At 36.3% G+C, this 16215-nt stretch overlaps 1 protein-coding gene and 1 non-coding gene across 2 annotated transcripts; one reads left to right on the top strand and one right to left on the bottom strand.

The window, feature by feature from the left end:
• Positions 1–1314: 1314 nt before the first annotated feature.
• On the bottom strand, positions 1315–1464 carry LOC113474323. Its single transcript, XR_003395987.1, has one exon. It is a non-coding gene; the product is annotated as a U12 minor spliceosomal RNA (small nuclear RNA).
• Positions 1465–1864: 400 nt separating this feature from the next.
• On the top strand, positions 1865–15434 carry LOC100180804 (cilia- and flagella-associated protein 61). Its single transcript, XM_002126417.3, has 23 exons — positions 1865–2014; positions 2381–2533; positions 2925–3046; positions 3448–3632; positions 4108–4235; positions 5504–5638; positions 6009–6189; positions 6517–6734; positions 7029–7129; positions 7448–7643; positions 7958–8086; positions 8480–8626; positions 8943–9063; positions 9536–9687; positions 10068–10281; positions 10734–10837; positions 11149–11352; positions 11831–12104; positions 12430–12697; positions 13148–13325; positions 13849–14099; positions 14272–14392; positions 15108–15434. Exons 1-23 carry the CDS (start codon positions 1979–1981, stop codon positions 15339–15341), a joined length of 3852 nt encoding a protein of 1283 aa, XP_002126453.1. The 5' UTR covers positions 1865–1978; the 3' UTR covers positions 15342–15434.
• The last annotated feature ends 781 nt before the right edge of the window (positions 15435–16215 follow it).

Raw genomic sequence — 16215 nt, 5'->3', positions numbered from 1 at the left:
AGTTATAAATTTGAATACGTTATATGGGACTTACTACTATATGGGACTTACGTATTTCCGTGGTTTAAGTCTTTTTGGAAACTCCGAAAGTCAACACGACTTGATTACACCTAAGATATTAGCCGTCAAAAATCAAAACATGTGATGACGTATTGGGGGGTTTCCCTATGACGAAGCTTGCTGTTGTAGCCCCAATGGCCTATATATGCGTATTCTAATGTTGTATGTTTATTACACGTGTTGGGTGCCTTCATTATTCTAGCATGCCTGTAAATGACAGGTCTTAATTATAACACGGGTGTTTTGGTTTTTATCTAATTCATTCGCAAAGGTGTTTTACATGGCAATTGAATGAAATTAATTCGTGCACTAACACAAAATATCCTATATTTCCTAAACGTAACAATTAACAACGCTATTTTAGAGTGGTGAGGATACGATTATACAATTCTGTAAATATGCTATACTGTATTTTCTATGGTATTTAAAACACTCATTCTCTTCCGCTAATGCATTGGCATATTCAATTTAAAGTTTTGTATATAGATCAGCGCTCTAAACAGCAGTAAATTAGTACTCCATAATTGATTTAACTATATTGTTTTTAACCAATTAGAAAATTAATTGGACGGTCGCCAGAAATTGGATCGTTATAGCGTTTTAGCAAAACTTTGACTCAAGCATTACATAAACCAGAGCTTTAGCTTTGGAAAACGCTTTGGCTAAAGTAAACATCAACATAAATACTTAGTAAAGTTAAGCCCTTAATTGGCTCAATAAGGATTACTGTTGATAAGGTTACGTTGGTAATTGCTCCACCGGAAGAAACTTTACCGGTTAACCGAACTGTAAACAGTTTCCAACCATTGCTTTATGGTAGCATTTATTGTGACTATATGCCTTATGCTTGCTGTATATAGTCGTTACATGGGTCTCTTCAAATATGCATAATATTTCATACATTTATATGTTACTGTGTAATTGATGTTTTTACATGCGTCTTACGATTAGAACAACCCATAGGACTTTAAGTTTATAGGCATATGTAGAGGATCTGTCATTGTAGCGTTTAACATTGTTGTCTTCTTATACACCCAACATGCATAGTGTATCCGTACAACTCATGCTCACTGCCGTGTTAGAACATGGATATCTCCTTATGAACCAAAACACACGGTGCATTATACACCCCATGCTCACTATCAACAAAAAAGGTGTCTTCTTGTACACCTCATGCCCAGAGTATTTTTTATATACGGACTCTGCTCATGCCCATACCTTATACTGAACTCTAGATTTGATTAGTTGTGGGTAAGGGGAGATCCCTCAATGACTGCGAATAGCAAAGTAAGCTTTCACAGCAAGGTGACCTTTACCCCCTCAAAAATCGGAGGAAGGGAAAAACCCTCTGAACCCCGCGTCACCGGGGATCGTTTATTTTCCTTACTCATTAGTTTACGGCACAACATTTAAGCGCGCACAAACCGATTGAATGAGCGAAATGACCTCCGGTTTGTGGGACTTTGTGGACTATTTTGCAGCGTGTAAAAGTTTTATATTATAGTTTAAATTGGCTAATATCTTATTTGTTGTCGCCCAAAGAGAAACTTAGTGTTTTAGGTCTGTAAAGAATGTTAGTTCCCAAAATTAATTTCAAACTAACATTAAAGTTAGGTAACTTTAAAGGCTGTTTTCTGATTAATTACAATCATATTTTAATAAAATTTCCCTAATTTAAATTGCATAAATAGATAAGTGGCAAATTATGTGAATTAAAATTCAATTAAATTTTAAATATTTTTAAAAGCGGTAATCTATCGGTAACACTGCGTGGTTGTGTTTCTATGGCAACATCAAGCCAAGGAATTTGTTTTCGTTTTTATCGAAAACTTATGATATGTCATGTTTTTTCAGTGATATCTTTGTATGCTAGATGTGTAATTAATAAACTAGTTTGTTGGCACATGTTAAAGCAAAAATGACGACTGTTACATCGTCACATGGACCTACAGAGGTAATAGTATAGCGTATAAAACAATTTATATTCATGAGACCGAAATTGTATGCTATATCTTTATGTTATTAAAATACACTATAACTGTAGTTTTAGCACAAAGTATTGCAAAAAATACGCCTGTCCAACTAACACATACCCATATGCTGCCTAAACTGTACCAGCGACATGGAATGTGTATTGTATAATAAATGTACCTTATTTTGTGTATAGCTGACAATTTGGACAACCCATTAGTGCCCACTGGGTTGGAGAAATTGCCTATAAGTGTCTTGCCCAAGGCCACATACACCCTCAATGGTAGCAACGACGAGCCTTGAACCAGTTCCCTTATATTACCAGTTAACCGCACTGTATTTTACACAGGTCATAAACGCTCGTCGTACAGAATCTCTTGACGCACCAGCCATACTAGAGTTGATAGCCCCACGCACCAATTCACAATTTGGCAGAGTCAATATTGTGCATTTGATTGAAAAATCAAATCTATCTGTAACTCTTAACAATGAAGAAAATGAGGTGAATGTTGATTGATTAATTCATGTAATAAAGAAGTATATAGCTCGACTGTTCAAAAAACTCCCAAAAAAAGAAATTCGTTTTATTGGTAAATGGATTTTTTTCAAAAAAAAAACATTTTTATACCAGAAGAGCTTTTTTCTTATATTTTATGCATTAGGGCTATACAAAAACAAATGCCAAGTAACTAGCACATCAGAATATTTATTAACCCACGTGCTGTAAAATATCTAATCGCTAGGCCCACCTACAAATTAAATATACACGTTCAACTTTTTTTGCGGAACTATATATAAAATATCTTCAACGTTAAATTGGACCATGTAGATTCTTTATAAAAGATGGTGGCCCTTTATGTAAACTTGTTGTATAATTTTGATACTTTCCCCAGGTTTTAGGGTTTGCTGGATTTTTAGACCAACCACAAATAGAAGTTTGTAACCCAGCTGAATGGGAGCAATGGATGTTAGATATGAAATATAAACTCTCCTCTAATGCTTCTCCATTAAACAGGTAAGCTTAAATAAAGTTTATATTACGATTTTCTAGCCATTTTTAAATTAATTGTAACATACCAGCCTATATGTACACATATAAAAATAATAATGAAAACAATCTCCCAAAAAATAATCACCTACAAAGTAACATTCATGGTAACTTGTAAGCTGGCACGAGGTGTATGAAACAGAACACCGTGTTATAACGACTGTCGTTTTACTGCTATGCGAGGATAAAGTAAGTTACATTTATTCAATCATATATATGATATAGTTTTCCTCATTTTGACACAATTCTCCTTAAGTCAAAAGTATAAAAATGAAACAATTATGTCATATATAAAGGCGTTTTTATTTGTATACCAACAATAGCCATGCTTTAAATCTAAACCATTCAAAACTCATCTTATTTTTCAGTCTTTTTCTCCATTACTTTGCTGCGAAAGATGATTACACCATTGGGTGCGCGAGTGAAATTGTTCGCACTGTGTTTAACGCTGTACCAGAGCTTCGGTTCATATTTCTATCGCTGAGATCGGACACTAAACCAGAGCCAGCACTGGCACAGATCTTTCATCCTGCAGAAAGAGATGGCTTAGGAGGTGATATGATATTTCTATGATACATCTGATATAAATTAATAAATGTAACTTATTTATGCTTGTGTAAAACGGTAAGTGTAAGACAGTTGTTATAATGCTGATGTTCTGTTTTAAATACAAATGCCTTCAATATAACTTTTTTGAATGAATGTAACTTAGTTATTCTGGCATGGTGTGGCAATGACAGTCGGTATAACAGTAACAGGGGTGTTTTGTTTCATATGCTTCGTGCCCGCTTATGGGTTACCACATCTGTAACTTTGTGGGTGACTAATTTTTTAGAGAATATTTCAACCTTTTTATATATGACCGACAATTTAGAAAACCGATAAGGGACAGCTGAGCTGGAGCAATTACCATTAAGTGTCTTACCCAAGGACACATACGCCCACAGTGGTAGCAAAGATCCTCTAACCCATACAGCCCAACTAATGGCATAACGAAAATATATATTTACACAAGTTATACCTTTTAGGCCACCATACATTGTATGTATGCCACCGACACAACCATGTACCATTACTTCATGTTCGTAAAGCTTGTGTAGAGGACCATGATGACCTTACTCCAATATTTAAACAACTCAACAATAATCTGACTGAGGTATGGACTTTTTGTGGGGTAATAGACCAATTTTGAACTAAATCTCAGGTCCTATGTTGCAGAACCTAACCCATGTGTAAAAGAGAGAATATTTCAATATTTTGCTTATTATTTTGTTAGACTGACTATTATGTGTAAATGTGTACGAACAAGTTTATATTACCCGTTAACAGTGAGCATGAGGTGTATGAATGCACCATGTGTGTCTGGTGTAGAATAAGAGACCGATGTTATAACTTGACAGTGAGCATGAGGTGTATGAATGCACCATGTGTGTCTGGTGTATAAGAAGACACCAATGTTATAACTTGACAGTGAGCTTGAGGCGTATGAATGCACCATGTGTGTCTGGTGTAGAATAAGAGACCGATGTTATAACTTGACAGTGAGCATGAGGTGTATGAATGCACCATGTGTGTCTAGTGTATAAGAAGACACCAATGTTATAACTTGACAGTGAGCTTTGAGGCGTATGAATGCACCATGTGTGTCTGGTGTAGAATAAGAGACCGATGTTATAACTTGACAGTGAGCATGAGGCGTATGAATGCACCATGTGTGTCTGGTGTATAAGAAGACACCGATGTTATAACTTGACAGTGAGCATGAGGCGTATGAATGCACAATGTGTGTCTGGTGTATAAGGAGACACCGATGTTATAACTTGACAGTGAGCATGAGGCGTATGAATGCACCATGTGTGTCTGGTGTATAATAAGAGACCGATGTTATAACTTGACAGTGAGCATGAGGCGTATGAATGCACCATGTGTGTCTGGTGTATAAGAAGACACCCATGTTATAACTTGACAGTGAGCATGAGGCGTATGAATGCACCATGTGTGTCTGGTGTATAAGAAGACACCGATGTTATAACTTGACAGTGAGCATGAGGCGTATGAATGCACCATGTGTGTCTGGTGTATAAGAAGACACCGATGTTATAACTTGACAGTGAGCATGAGGCGTATGAATGCACCATGTGTGTCTGGTGTATAAGAAGACACCGATGTTATAACTTGACAGTGAGCATGAGGCGTATGAATGCACCATGTGTGTCTGGTGTATAAGAAGACACCGATGTTATAACTTGACAGTGAGCATGAGGCGTTTGAATACACAATGTGTGTATCTAGTGTATTTTTTTGAATGTATCCAGATCGCAAGTATATATCCTCCAGATCGCAAGTATATATCATTTACATTAACAACATAAAACATAAGGCATATATCCTAGCATTTATTCCTAACCACAAATTCCCCTCCAGACATATGGGGATTACTTCCTTGCTGAAATGATTGAGGCCCAAGATGAGGACAATCATTCTATAGTAGCTGAAGTTGGTGGGAAAGCAGTTGGGTTCCTCAGTGTATGCTCGCATGTTAATGTAAAACTCTTGCAGGTGATTAGGGTTGAGAACTTATGTTATATTATATGTGTTAGTATGTTTTGATCATTTTCGGGTTGCTATTGTTGTGGGCAAATGTGTCCTTAGGCAAAACAGTTAATGGAATTTGATCCAACCCAGTGGTCGCTTATGGGTTGTCTAAATTGTTAGCCATAAAAAACAATCACCCACAAAGTTGCATACGTGGTAACTTATAAGCTGGCACGAAGTAACAAAAAACCACTGTTATAACGACTGTCATTTTTCCACCATTAAAGGATAAATAACTAATTCATTTATTCATTCTCTACACAACCACATTCGCATGAATTTCCCTGAAAAAAATTCATTCAACTTAAAAAAAAATCAAAAATTTTTTAAACAGGATTGTTTTGAGCTCGATTCTTTCCACGGTCTCTGCAAGGAACATCCGGATGATATTCTCCAAGACGAGGCTCCCCCTCCTCCCACTCCTCCTCCATCTGCTCCCACATCCAACCCTGAAGAAGGAGCAAGGATAAGTGAAGTGTCAATCAAAAGTTCTTCCTCAGAAGCTGACAATCAAGGTTGAATGAATGTAACTTACTTTATCCTTGCGTGGCCGGAAAACGACAGTGGTTAAACACAGGTGTTTTCTTTCATACACATTGTGCTCGCTTACGAGTTACCAAATGGTGTGGACTGTTTTATTACTGTATGGCTGACAATTTAAACAACCCAATATTGACCACTGGGTTAGAGAAATTGCCGTCAAATGTCTTGCCCAACAACACATACTCATGATAGTAACAGAATCCAGCCTTGGACCCTTAACCTCTTATCTACAGACAGGCACGCTAACAACTGTGCGACAGCGCGATAAAAAACCTCTAATGCAATTGTTATTGTTACAGAAGAAAAAAAGGACTCTGTTTCCGTGGCAACTAATGCTGAAGAAATTCAATCTGAATCAGAACCTTCCAGTAGCTCTGCACTGCCCCCTACTGGCTCAAAACCTAAATTGAGCGAAATTCACATGCAAAGCAGCTCCTCACTTTTTCAGGATAATGAAGAGAATAAGAATGAGGAGGTTTTCTTCCGAGAGTCACCAATTTCTCCCAAACCATTTGTGGTAATTTTTTTTCTTTTTTGTAAATTTAAAGTTGTTTTTAAATACTTGAATTAAACAGTGTTCTATGTTTATATTATGTATTGGATATATGCATGTTCACATTTTAGGATATGTGGTAATAAATGTGTATTGCTGTTAACAAAGCTCTTATAACAAGGCAATAACCCAACTCTGCCAAAAAATAGCTATTCTGGTAAAAATTGTAAATTGCATTTTATCAAATTTTATCTGCCATACATTTTTTAACAGAGCTATTTTCTTATGTAAGTATATTATATGTTTATTATTTGACAGTCAACATACAAAGGGGAATCCAATGCATTTTCCATTCAATTGTTTTGCATTGATGAGCAATATGAAATGAGATCTGCAGATTTTCTGCCCAAGATTTTCAAGTAAGTTACTATTATTTATTCAACTTTATCGTTTGGTCTCTGAAAAGATAGCAACTAAGCAGCGAGCATAAGGTGTATGAATTTAAAAAGAAAACCATGTTGTAACTTGACAATAAGTATAAGGTATTGGGCAAAACACATAACAACAATTGCTCCAACTCAGTGCTCACTAACAGGTTGTCTAAATTGGCAGCCATGCAGAAAAACAAATCACCCAGTAACTCGTACAAGGTGTATGAAACAGAACACGTGTGTTAATGACTATCGTTTTCCCGCCATACCAGGATAAATAAGTTACATTCATTCATATTTTCTTAGGCTTTTTCCCGACAAGGACTTTGCCGTGATAACAGTACCTCATCTAGTGCCGGAGTTTCCTCTTATACAACAATTTGTTCGAGTGACTCCAAAACCGATGACAAATCTGCCGCATGAGTTGTATGTGTTCCATAGAAATGGACTTCTTTCTTCAGGATTTAATGTTAGACTGGCAAAGACAGAAGACTATGAACAAGTATGTAACATACTTGATTTGTTTTAATTAAACATGTCAATATAGGTTAACTTATACTGTAATTTAGGTTTGGCAAGGTGTATGAAACTGAACATCGGTGTTATCCTGACTGTAGTTTCATGCCACGCCAGGATAAAGTTACAAACATTTGCCTAATTAGTGATACATTATACAAGTTTGAGGTCCATGTGGTAGCACACTGGGTGTTGTGGTGATGGGCCAACTCTGGCCTAAATCTCAGGCCTTTTTGTATGTCGCACTGCAGAACCTCGTCCATATAGAATAGACACCAGCTTATTCATATTATTCTGCAGGTTGAAAAATTAACAAAAAACATAAAACTTCGCGAGAATTTGCTCGCTGATCTAAAGCTGTTCAACTCTGCAAGACGAGACACTGATGGGACAGAAATACAAGCTTTTGTGGCTGACTGTATCGGCCAGGTATGTATATAGGTAGCTGTGTTTTTTTAGGTGACATCTTACCCCAACTTTTCAAACATGGGTGACAACATAATAATTGTATTTTAACAATGTCACCCTAGCTTTTACCCTCCTGCTAGGTGTCTATACAAACAAGCAGAGCCAAAATATATTGTATTCGGCACATTAATCAATGAGATTTGTTATGTTTGACAACCATGAGTGTAACTGTAACTGTATTTTAACAATGTCACCCCAGCTTTTACCCTGCTGTTAGGTGTCCATATACAAACAAGCACAGCCAAAATATATTGTATTCGGCACATTAATCAATTAGGTTCCCTATGTTATACGAATAATTTTATTCATTCATTTGTTCTTATTAGTATTTAATGCATATTTATTCTTTCCCAGGTTGTTGGAATATGCATTGTAAGAAGAGAGGAAAATGTTGAAGAAGTCCGTGCATATTACAACATAGAGGATTTTATTTACTTCAACCATCATAGACGAGATGAACATTCTCATCTCCATCATTTTGCTCTTAACCCAATCTTCCAAGTAAGTATTTGAACCCAGAACCCTTGGTTCTCCAACTCAGACCTGTTTTTAACACAATGGTGCTTGTGTTTCACCTCTAGCTTGGATTTAAACCCAGAGTTTCTGGTTTTTAACCCTAACCTGGATTTGAACTCAGAATTCTTACTTTTCAAATTCAGACTTGTATTTAATCATACCATCATTGTTTTTTTAACTATAGCTTAGATTTAAACCCAGAATCCCTGGTTCTCCAACCCTGGCCTGAATTTTAACACAAAATCCCTAAATAGTTGCGTGTTTAATCCAGCAATTTTTCAATAATCCTTTTTTCCCCCAGCATTATGCAAAGCATTTCATCAAAGAGGTTTTACGGCAAGGCCACAAGTCATGTTTGTATTACCCCATCTACCCAAGCTATGCTCCACAAAGCTGTAGTGAAAAACACTCCCTAATAACAGGTATTGTCGCAAAATTTAATAAACCTCACTACATATATGTTACTATAAATGTTTTTTATAATTTTCTATAAGTAAAATTTTGAATTTTTACATAAAAATGTCCGAAACGATTTAAAATAGAAATCATTAAACATTTTTTTTATTATTTCAAAACATACATTAGTAACTTATAAAAAAACTGTGTAAAATTAGGAGGAAAGGTAGTAATTTATAGCATATAAAGTTATATATAGATTAGGTCTTTAAACCGATACATAAGCCGAATGTAGATCTTTTCTACAGTTTATGAACCAATCTATATTCATGAAGTCCTATGGTATAACAGGAACATAGGTTATAGGAGCTACCTATTACTTTGTTTAGTTTTTTAAACTTTGATGGTACCTTTAGATCACATTTGAGCATCTCTATCCATATACAAATTTTCAATTTCGTTGGAATGTCTTTTTAGGTTTTTGACCATTTTTTTCAGGCTTGAATTTTATGGTCCCTGTGCGTGCTAGGAGACAGATTGAATACCCTTTGCAGGAACTTGGTATAAATGCTCCATCTGAGAGAGTTATAAGCAAGTCCCCACCTTATGCCATCAACCATATAAACAGGAAATTAACATTGGAACCAAAGGTAGGACTTTTATTCTTCTATTCTACATGGATAAGGTCCTTGTCTAGGACGTTGGATTTAGTCCAGATTTGTCCTATTACCCCAGACCTATAGATTTACTGTGTATAAAAAGAGTGAATGAATTAATGTAACTTATTTATCCTTGCATTTTAGGGAAAGAACCATTGTTGTAACACAGGTGTTCTGTTTCATTCACCTTGTGTCCAGTTAAAAGTTGCTACATATGTAACTTTGTTAGTAATTATTTGTCAATTTTTCTACAAAATTTGTTTCATACATATGTATGAAAATCAATGAATTAACTTGCTTTTTCGTCGCATGCCATTTTTTTCTAGCATTCTAAGTTTTTCGCCCATATTTTTAATGTAACAACTTTTTAGGTCACAATCAATGCCCGTATTGTGGTTGTTGGCGCGTCAGACGTTGGAATTTCGTTTCTTGAAAGCCTCTGCTTCTGTCCCCACTTACGGTTCAATAATCTTACACTGGTATCAAAACGGGGGCTTCCCCAGACACTACTGTCATCTTCCGAGTCATATTCAAGGGATGACTTGGCGCGATTATCGCTGAGGTCATGGGTTAATATCGTACAAGGTAGGAATATGTTATATATTTAATACTGGGGTTGGGGAACCATAGATCTTGGGTTCAAATCCAGCCCAAGGGACTGTCAATTTAGATACCGTATTACTGCATTAGTTATCACTTAGTTGGAGCAATTGTCCTTTTTTGTCAAGGACACACGCACTTACAGTGGTAGCAGCACCAAGCTTTGAACCCTAATCCTTGCTATCTAATATGCAACAATAGTAGTCCTGAATATATCATTGAGGTATAATTACTAGCCTTATGGGCATACCTTGTAGTAAAGATATATAACTTACCTTAAGATTAACTGTAATAAATTCTACGAATCTGACCCTGATTTGGTGCTCTCGTAGGTGAACAATTCCTGTGTTTAAGAAATACAGTAAGAGTCTGGTGCTTTGAAAAATACTCAAAATTAAAATAGGTTTTGATTTAATTTACTTACGATTAATTTACAGGTTTCATGACGGACATTGATAGAAAGAGGAAACACGTTATAACAGCAGATGGAGCTAGAGTTGCATATGATCATTTGATTATTTGCACTGGCCAGCAGTATCAGGTAAAAACAGTTTAATTAATATTTTAAATAGGTTTTCTGATTTTGCTGCCAGGTGTAATGTATTTTTAAAACCTGATATTCTGCCAATAGGTTTTTGGTATTTAGAAATAAACAACAGTCGTTATAACACAGGTGTTCTGTTACATACACCTCTTGCTCGCTTACACGTTATGACAAAGGTCTTTTTGTAGGTGTTTTTTTGTATGGCTAACAACTTAGACAGCTCATTAGTGACCACTGGGTTGGAGCAATTGCCTTTAAGTGTCTCCCTTTTAATTATTTACTCATAAACCTCATTATAACATCACTAGATACCTTGTCCCACTGGAGCAGATGTAAACAACATGGCCGCCAACCATGATTTGACGAAGGGTGCTGGCAACAAACCATACGACATGTCTAAGCCAATACCTGACAATGTAGTGTCAGTCAATGATGATTATGACGTCAGAAAGCTATCATTATGGGCAACAAATATGGGGTTAAAATGTGAAATTCAAGTTCAAGATGAAAAAGTGAGTTTTTGTTGTTGAAATTAGTTGTACTAGGTTTTTATTACTTGTATCTTGCTTTATCCTCGCATGATGGGGCAATGACAGTCTTTATAACGTGAGTGCACCTTGTGCCCGCTTATGAGTCACCATATATGTAACTTTGTGGGTGATTGTTTTCTGTATGGTCGACAATTTGGACAACTTAAAAAGGACCACTGGGTTGGAGCAATTGCCAAAACTGTCTTGCCCAAGTACACATATGCCCACAATAGTAGTAGCAATGAGTGTTAAACACACATCCTCTGTTCTGAAAAATAGCGCCCTAACAACTATGCCATGGCATATTTAATCTTAACATGAAAAGAATAACCTAATTTAATTTTCTCTCTTAAAACAGTACCAACGACCAGAGTATTTAATACAACAAAGGAAAGTAAATTAGCAACAAAACTACATACAATATAATCTCCTCAATACTAATTTCACCATAACTTTACAGTCACCTATGGTGGTAGTATACGGCCGCTCTTTTGATGCCTACACCACTGTTCAATGTCTTATGTCACATGGAATCCCTGGGCCTAGAATTGCCTTGGTCCGTCCGCCCACACAAAATACAACAGTGTCAGTATCGGATGATATTACAAATGGAGACCCATTTAATGAGCCGGTAGTGTCAAAGATGGTGCAGGATGGACTTGAAACTGCAGGGGTGCGTGTTTTTGATGACCATGTATTGGCTGATTGGTGTCAAGAAGAAAATAACTCAGGAGGTAATTTAGATGCGACTTTTTGAAGTAAGAATTTTTGGTGCAGATTACATTTGAAAAACTTTGGCCTAACATTTTATCAACAATTCCATCTATTTCATTCAAAAGTGCAAGCACATAGCACCTAACACAAAGTTACACATGTGGTAACTCATGTGTAAAACTGAACACGCTTTCATATTGACTGTCATTCAATTTATTCTCCTGTATTCTAGATAGCAGTCTCTCCTTGTGTTTTCAGCAATAACTTAACCCTGTACTATAGTTGAGTTCTTCGATTGTAGTATTTTTACCTTCTCATCTTAACAACATACCCCATCTACCCCAGGCACCCATATCACATCAGTGTCTTTCACAAGCCCGACCAAACCTGTGATTCAACTACCATGTATGCGTTTCATATCCTTCCATCCAAAACGAATCGACGAACGGACATTCTTGGCTCTAAATCGTGCTTGTTTGGTGTTTGATGGCCGTCTTGCTATCGATTCTTCGTTTAAAACCAATGACCCGTCAATTAGAGCAGCCGGGCCAATAACAAAATATGCGCGACGTTACCATGCAGAGGGTTACTGGTCACGCCATGAAAATTACAGGTAAAATAAAAAGTTATTCGGTTTTATTGTAGATCTGCGTTTTTATTGTATTTTAAGTTGGTGAGGTCTTAGACACACCATAGGGCCTTAGAATTTTATCGTTTATTCTGTTTTATATGAGTGAGGTTCTACAGTGTGGCACGCTATAAGAGTATAGAACCTAAGATTTTTGTTGTTTTTTCTATTCTATATGGGTGAGGTTCTACAATGTGGCACGCCATGGAATCTAAGGTTTAGGCCAGAATTTTTCCAATTATATCTACATTATTTTTTTGTAAACTGCAGGTTAAAACACCTGTTGCTGCCCTACCATGGAAGGATAAATGAGTCACATTCATTCATTTATTATAAAATATATCTGTGTTATAATGACTGTCGTTGTCCTGCCATGTGAGGGTAAATAAGTTAAATTCATTCACTATATTAACCCCGCTCTAAATTTTACCCCAGCTCCAAAGAAATTGGGTTCAGATTAGCGCTAACTGTGTTACCCCTATTTGACCCCACTTTGGATGGCTCTGATCACGGGGAATATCCCCCTATAACCCCAGCTACGACTGTGAAACCTGAAACCCCAATGCCAGAAAATCCACATGAGAAATTGATACCAGTGTATACAGACCCAAAGGTATGTAAACTTGTGTTGTATTATATATGGGTGAGGTTCTACAGTGTGGCATGTCATAATTCCTGGATTTAGTCCAGAGTTGGCACATTACCTTAAGATATTCTATTGTATATGGGTGAGGTTCTACAGCATGGCATAGGACATGGATTTAGGCTAAAATTGCATTCTTTTTTCCCCACTGTTTTACTGTATAATGTATGTGTCTCTAGCTTGAAACAAATTTTCCACTTTCTAAATGAACCAAAAATATGTATTAATCTGGACTAATGGCTTATTAAACCCTGCGTTATTTTTATTCCACTGTATCTGCCCTATAACATATGTGTCTCTAGCTTCCAGCAAGTTTAGCCATGTTATAAATGGACTAAAGTGTTATATTTACCTACATTAATGGCGTATAACACCTGCACTATTTTTACTGCCATTTCTTGTGCCTATAACAGTTGTGTTTCTGCAAGTTTTGCTCTAGAAACCTGTATTAAACTGCATTAATTGCTTATACCATCCTACACTACATTTACAGGTCACACAAGGTGTATTACCAGGCGGTTACACTTATCTACACATTCGTAAGCCTGGAGACCGGCCCTCTTATGCTGCACAGCTTGATAATATCGATCATGGAATGGAGATAGTAACAGGCTCCCCTGAAAATGGCAACTACTTCCGCTTGCATCTTAACCAGTATAAGAAAGTAGAGACAGTTACTTGCCTTGTTAAAGATGTGAAGCTTCCAGCTTCTAATCTTGTACGATTGTATGGTGTTCACGAAAGGTAGGTTTTCCAAATTGTAACACATCCAGAAAAACAAATCATCCAAAAAGTTAAATACATAACTCATAAGCGACCACAGGTGTATGAAACAAAATACTCATGTTATATTGACTGTCATTTTTCCAGCCCTGCGAGGATAAACAAGTTACGTTCAATGTTATTAAATCTCCAGATATCTCAACAACCTTGTGGCTCGGTTAAATGAAGCCATGATTCCAGATCTTTACGTTTTCTTCCGCGAGCCGTGGTGTATGTCTATTTTCCATGATAGATTCCAAGATTTCAGACATGAGGTTTTTTATATATTACTTAATTTATATTTATCTATTTTAATATTTTAATAAAATTATCTTATTTTATATTAACAAAAAGCGGGAATTAACGAAAAAACGACAGTAGCTATGACATAATAATAATGTAACATCTAGTTCACTTGTTTCGTAAAAGATTTAAAACAGTTTAAAATAGAATGCCAATATTTATAGTAAGCCTTGTGTTAGAATAGTGGAAGATAACATTAGTTTACTGCAGCCGGTCTCAATGCACTATGGATTTATACAACTAAGTCAGTTTAGTTTCATCCTGTTACTTGTCTACAGTCTCAACTTAGTGGTTAGAATGCTCGCCGTTACATTAGAGAATATGGGCTACATATGTGGTAACTCATAGGCGGTCACGAGGTGTATAAAACAGAACATTCAAGTTATTTTGCCTGTCATTGCCCTGCCACACGAGGATAAATAAGTTACATTCATTCATTCTAAAAAAGCAAGATATCATTTTAAAATCCCAGTGGTTTTGTAAGTTTGTATATTCTGCAATATATGTAGGTAAATAAATAATATCTTGTGTGTCCTTTTTTACTCTCTTTTTCACCAGTAAGTTTCTTATTACGTGGTAACCTGGAATGGGGGCACGAGGTATATAAAACAGAACACCCGTATTTTAACAACTGTTGTTCCCCGTCATGCGAAGATAAATAACTTAAGTTCGGTCAACTATTTACAGGTTCGAGAATTGCTCTCTAGCGCTCCTCCTGGTGCTGAAAGCTTGCCGTCATTGGAGGCTAAAGTGCGCCAGCTTGTGGATGAGGATCTCAACATAAGCAGCCAGCAGAGAGCAGAGTTGAAGATGAGATTTGCCAACAATGGCCAAAGGAAAGAAGTGGAAGCTAGATTGCTCAGTTACTTGAGTTATAACTACTACCACTTACCTATGTATGCAAAACCTGGAATGGTTTAATATAGTTTCTCAGTTTAGATGTGTGGTTGTGCCCTTATTTTTATGCTTTGTGAAAATGTAAAATAAAATATATTTTTTCATGTCATCAAATAAGGATTGTGGTTTTTCTTATATTTTTCTTTCTGTTTGTGCATATTTTTTGCAAAAATCAATAGGAAATTGTTCTTCTATCAATGAAACCAAATTTTAGATCAAACATTAAGAAATGACTGTTTAACATTTCTAAAACACGTGGCAGCTAATCGCCAAACGGCAACTGCCGCAGTGAAAGGCATATTAAAATACGATGGGTAAAACAAAGTTTTGTGACCGCGCGGTAACGCCCCTGAGCCACGTTCGTAGCAAACGTGTTTTCTAATCGTTTAAACATACTTAAACCGCAGTATTTAAGCTTTTCATAGGCAGGCATTGGCGCATTTTTAAAAATATTGCAACTAAACTGTTGTATTACAGCATTTGAAACGTACTTGTAAGCGATAATGCGACATCATAAATTAAGAAGTATTTAATTTTACTGTTCAAACTCGTCAGAGTAAACTCAAACAGTAATTCAACTAAATGAACTATAGCTAGTGTACTACTACAAAGGCTACATTGTGCTTACTATGTCAATAACGTACATTGAAAAACTTTGCTTTTTTCAAACTTGGTCGGTCGTCTTACTTTTTCTCCCTACCGCCGCTACGGAAGCGTCGTATTCTGTTTAGCGATAACGCTATTTCCTGAAGACCACACAAACGTGTGGGAATAAATTCAATACATAGAGTAGACCATAGCCTGACTTGGATGTTTCGACCGGTTGTTTTATGTTCTAACCGCTTCGTTGAACGCTAATGGATCAAACATTGAGTTTTTTTGTATTATAGTTTATTCC

Source organism: Ciona intestinalis, chromosome 6 (assembly GCF_000224145.3).
Source record: "Ciona intestinalis chromosome 6, KH, whole genome shotgun sequence".
Taxonomy (NCBI): domain Eukaryota; kingdom Metazoa; phylum Chordata; class Ascidiacea; order Phlebobranchia; family Cionidae; genus Ciona; species Ciona intestinalis.
This window is presented reverse-complemented; position numbering and strand designations above follow the sequence as displayed.